We start from the raw sequence: 5,354 nt of genomic DNA on the forward strand, positions 1-5,354 counted from the left end.
TTTTGAGGCAGTTATGAATCGGCACTAGTTTGTTGAAGATGTTGAAAAAATACAGGACATAGAGAAAAAAAAACTTGTTTATCTACTTTTTTCTTCATCACACATTTATTGTAAACATGGCTGCTTTCGAATTTCAGACAGCTTATATATGGAATTCTGCTGGATCACTCTGTATGGTAACGTAACGATGTGATGGTAGCGATCTGTACTTTTGCGCCAGAGAGCCGACAAAGTATCCGGAGGTTGGCAATGTGGCCACGTAGACTCGACATCGTTCACTTCCGGGTTTCCCCGGGGCTACGCTCCTTTTACTCCTCCACACTCCTGTGGGGTCGTGTGGCGTAGCGGCAGAGTGCGCGACTGACTCGGAACTAAGAGTCCCGGGTTCGAGTCCTGACATGCCACCGATCTTGTACCCTTGGGAAAGGCACTTTACACGACTTTCCTCACTTAGCTCAGGTGTAAACGAGTATTGTCCTGTAATGTATTTGTCCCCTGTGTTGATGGCGGCATTAATATAAGTTGAAGAAACTGTGTCGTCACCACGTCTGGTGATTACATGTTGGAATAATAAAGGAAAACGTAAATTACCCGGTAAATAAAGACTGCGACAGAAAAGTAATAGAAATATGTATACACCAATCTATCAGTTGGAAGGAGAAAAAACGTTGAGTCCGGAAAAACTTTCTGAACGACGTACAGAGCCTTTTTAATGAGCAGCTGTCACTCCCGTCTGACTGAATTATATTAGCTACCTGCTTCGATCGTACCGGGTATCATATAACATCGCCTTTCGGCCATTCTTTATTGATAAAACCTCAAAGATCATTCTTGTATTTTCCACAGAAGTAAATTAATACTGCCACCATCATAAATTACACAAGAAAGAAAGAAGTCAAAGGATGTTTCGCGAAATTATCAGCTTTATTTTTGACATATTCAGCCCCGGCTCAAAGCGGGAAAATGGCAGCCATTATTTCTTTCCGTCCGGTTTTCCCTGACATTTTACTGTTTTTGAAACTGCGCTTGGCAAACTAAATGATCTTAATTCGTATCTTTGGGACAGCGGTGAGTAGTTGAAACGTAGAAGTTAGTGATGTGTTTGTCTAAGTGTTTGCCTGTATGTCTTACAGAGTCATACAGACACAATAATATCTTTTCCTCTAATAGAAACTCTGTAAACTAGCGTTTGGTTCGCAGAAAAATCTTTGCACTGATTTGCATTAGTGTGAAATGACTGATGTGCTTCAGTTTCCAACAGTAAGAAATAGTTTTACAGTTACGTAGGCGTTATGTTGTATAACTTAAAGTTAAAGTAAGTAAAAGTTTCTGTTTTTTTGTGTGTATTTTTTGGAAGATGTACCTACAGATATTTTCCGCTAATACAATTAAATCGTTATGTATCTTGAACATAATGTTTCATTTTGTGTTACCATTTTTCCTTGGATGGAATATTGTCGGAGGTGGTGAGTTCATCATAAAACACAGAAATTCAGATTCACCAGGGCAAACGGTTTGGCTTTACATCAATTTCTCTACGATTTTGTCTATTTTCTTGTTTAGGTCTGTTCTAAGTGCAAAACGTTTATATTATATTATGAGGTCACTAAAACGTAAAGTGCCCCGCGACGTCACAGTACCACATGGGTAATCAGGTAGACAACTTCACCTTTGACCCGAAGGGCATTCACCTCTAACCTCGCCGAGACGACGGAAGGACAGAGCTGCCCGAGTTCCGTTTTACGTGAAGACTAAAATCATCATAGGAAGCAGGTAAGGCATAGAAACGGGCAGAAAACTATTCTGATGTCGAGAGAAATATCTTGAGACCACTTCTGTGGAAGAAGCACCATAGAAGAGCGATAATTTGTAAACATTTTCGGGATGTGAATATCGTTGAATTAAGGGGGGGGGGCGATACCAAACATACGCGTTCGACCCTCGCCACCTACTAGTACATGTATGTCATGCTCCATGAGGAAAAGTGGCATATTTGTAGCACGTGAAATAAGACAGAAATGGAGAAATGTTAACTGGATCGTAAAAACGCAATTTGGGGTTTTGTAGCGTAACTATATAAGCAGTATATTGCTGAGTGCGTCTACCCTGTATAAAGAAAACAGAAATAAATAAATGAAACTACTAGTGTTCGGATCAGAACCTAGATTCGAGTTCAAATCCTGTCAAGTCACTGACCTTGTACCCCTGAAAAAGGCACTTAACACGACTTTCTTCACTTAACTAAAATGAACATGAGTACACGTGTGTCAAAATGGTCATTATTATGATAGTGAGCATTAGAGAAGAAAAAAAAAACTAACTGTAAGGTGTACTAGTACATTTACAAATCTAAAAAAATACCTGATTTGTGAAAACAGCTAGATAGACCAGAGTGTCCAACCTGGCATCTTTAACGCTTATTTTTTGTATAATTTCTTCATTTTTTTTCATTAGACTGAACATGGAAACGACAGGACACGGGTCTCCCATCGAACAGAACTGGTGTTCTGGGTCTCCCACCGAGGATTCACATGTCGATTGTGACAGCAAAACAAGCAACGCTGGGGACCAGGCGGCAGCACAAGTCAACTTGGATAACGCTGGTGAGAAACCCTACATGTGCGGGAAGTGTGGGTACAGGGCAACTTTAAAGTCTACCTTATCCCAACATATGAGAACCCACACAGGAGAAAAACCCTACAAGTGTGACCAGTGTAGCTATTCTTCAGCACAGCAATCTTCTTTAAATTTACATCTATCAAAGCACTCTGGTGAGAAACCCTACATCTGTGGGGAGTGTGGGTACAGGACAGCTATGAGGTCCAACTTGTCCCAACATATGAGAACCCATACAGGAGTAAAACCTTACAAGTGTGACCGGTGTGACTATTCTGCAGCACACAAAACCACTTTCAACCAACATCTAGCAAAACACACCGGTCAGAAACCCTACATGTGTGGGGAGTGTGGATACAGAACAGCTTCGAGGTCCCACTTATCCCGACACATAAGCATCCATACAGGAGAAAAACCATACAAGTGTGACCTGTGTGACTATTCTGCAGCTCAGAAATCAGACCTGGTCGTTCATCTATCAAAACACACCGGTGAGAAACCCTACATTTGTGGGGAGTGTGGATACAGGACAACTCAAAAGGTAACCTTATCCCGACATATGAGAGCCCATACCTCAGAAAAAACCTACAAGTGTGACCAGTGTAGCTATTCTACAGCCTCTAAGTCTATCCTAACTCAACATATGAAAATCCACACTGAGGCACCGTAACACTGTAACTCTGCAATTGTTACAACCTCGTATAAAGACATTTAGCACACACAGTATTATAACTATAGCTTAAGGATATATCACATTCATAACTATTCTGTAAGACCAGATATTTGTGAGTAGGCGAAGGTTTTTCCATTGGAAAGTTATGTACTTTGGTCATTTATCACGACTATGGTTCAGTCTAAGTATAATTGTTAGCAAACCTCATATACTTCCTTAAGATATTAATCATTTTCAACCCTTAACCATCCTCGCTCTATAGTATTGTAGTAGAAAAAAGCAGTAAACTTGATGATATTGGTTGAATAATGTAAATGTACATTAACCATCCTCTTTTTTAGGTATAATATTGTAGTGGAAAAAAACAGTAAACTTGATGGTATTGGTTGAATAATGTAAATGTGCATCATCAGTAATCGGTAAGTGACTGTAGACGTTAGTTCTGAGTTTGTATAAAAGAAGGAGCTTCGATTTTTACTGTTAATACATATGTAGATTGCTCTGTACTACAAACAGATATCTTTGGACTAATATCAACAGTAAATAAACTAGCATTTGGTTCGTATTAAGATCTTCACACTGATTTTCATCGGTTATTAATGACTGACGTGCTTTAGTTTCTAACAGTAGAAAGTAATTTGATAGTTGTAAAAACGTAGACGTAAAAATCGTAGTATACGAGTAGAAGTTCCTGTTTGTTTTGTAGTTTTTTTCGAACATGAAGATAGATTCATTTTCCACTAAAATAATTTAATCGTTATGTACTTGAACATAAAGATTCCTTCTGTGCTGCCTTTTGTCCTTGGATGGAATGTTGTCAGGGGTGGTGAGTTGATAATAAAACACTAAAATCAATTAATTGCTGACTATTCTGCAGCTCAAAAACCCAGTTTGGTTGCTCATGTAGCAAAACACACTGGGGCGAAACCTTACATGTGTTGGGAGTGTGGATACAGGACAGTTCTGAGGTCCAGCTTATCCGAACATATGAGAGCCCATACAGGAGACAAAACGTACAAGTGTGACCAGTGTTACTAATCTGTAGCCTCCAGGTCTGTCCTAAGTCGACATATAAAAATCCACACGGAGGCACCAACTCTGCAACTGCATCCATCCCGTAGTGACATATTGTAAGGAAAATCTTACAAATAGCTTCTCTACCTCCATACCAATCACCTCGATAGACAAATAGTTAGGTATTCCCTAATGATGTATAATATTTTGTTTTAAATTGGCACACATTTTCCCCAAGGAAATGTTGTATTCCAATACCTTCGTCCACTGTATTTTTGATCTCTGCAGTTATGATTTGTTCTGGCATCATCTTTTTTTTAATAATCCCTATAGCTAATACTTTCTAGCTTACTAGAATTGTAGTTGAAAACAGTAAACTTGTATGGATAACGAACATGTACATTATCAGTTATTGTCATCCGTAAGTGAATGTAAAAGGTACTTAATTGGAAGATAGAGGTTAGTGCTGCGTTTGTATGTGTCTGTATGTCATAGAAATACAATTATATATTTAGATTAACATTAACTCTGTAAAGTAGAAGTCGATAGTGTTGACTTTTCATCCATCCAAAAACAGTAAGAAGTATATATATATATATACATATAAGAAGCTATATGTAATATATATTTTATTTATATATGTGCAAATAATTTCTGCTAACACAATTAAATCATTATGTACCTTGAACATAATGTTTTCTAATGTGTTGCCTTCTTTTCTCGGATGGACTGTATCAGAGGTGGTGAGTTGATCATAAAACACTGAAATCAAGATCCAGACCAAACAGTTTGGCTTGACTGTTATTCCTAAAAAATATTTCCCTCTTTATATTACATCAGAAATAAAAGTCAGACACGTGTTACGTTGTAAGGTGGTCGCTTTGAAACGCATAATGTTGACATACGTGCCACCTGACCTCAAATGTACTACATGGGTAATCGAGTCGTAGATTTCACCTTTGACCCGGAGGGCGTTCACCTTTGACCTCACAAGACGACAGAACGTCAAAACTGCCCGAGTTCCGGTTTACGTGAAGAGAAAAACCAACCA

General features: G+C 38.7%; 1 protein-coding gene across 1 annotated transcript; it reads left to right on the top strand.

Annotated features, from left to right (window-relative positions):
- Positions 1 to 1,698: 1,698 nt before the first annotated feature.
- Positions 1,699 to 3,854, top strand: LOC109470211 (zinc finger protein 239-like). The gene is made up of 2 exons (XM_019769048.1): positions 1,699 to 1,773; positions 2,455 to 3,854. Exon 2 carries the CDS (start codon positions 2,462 to 2,464, stop codon positions 3,284 to 3,286), a length of 825 nt encoding a protein of 274 aa, XP_019624607.1. The 5' UTR covers positions 1,699 to 1,773; positions 2,455 to 2,461; the 3' UTR covers positions 3,287 to 3,854.
- The last annotated feature ends 1,500 nt before the right edge of the window (positions 3,855 to 5,354 follow it).

The sequence above is a fragment of the Branchiostoma belcheri genome, unplaced genomic scaffold (genome assembly GCF_001625305.1).
Source record: "Branchiostoma belcheri isolate BF01 breed outbred unplaced genomic scaffold, Haploidv18h27 scaffold22, whole genome shotgun sequence".
Classification (NCBI taxonomy): Eukaryota; Metazoa; Chordata; class Leptocardii; order Amphioxiformes; family Branchiostomatidae; genus Branchiostoma; species Branchiostoma belcheri.

What these genes read in the sequence shown, in the direction of transcription:
- LOC109470211 (XM_019769048.1), top strand. Translation starts at nt 2,462, where the DNA reads ATGGAAACGACAGGACACGGGTCTCCCATCGAACAGAACTGGTGTTCT.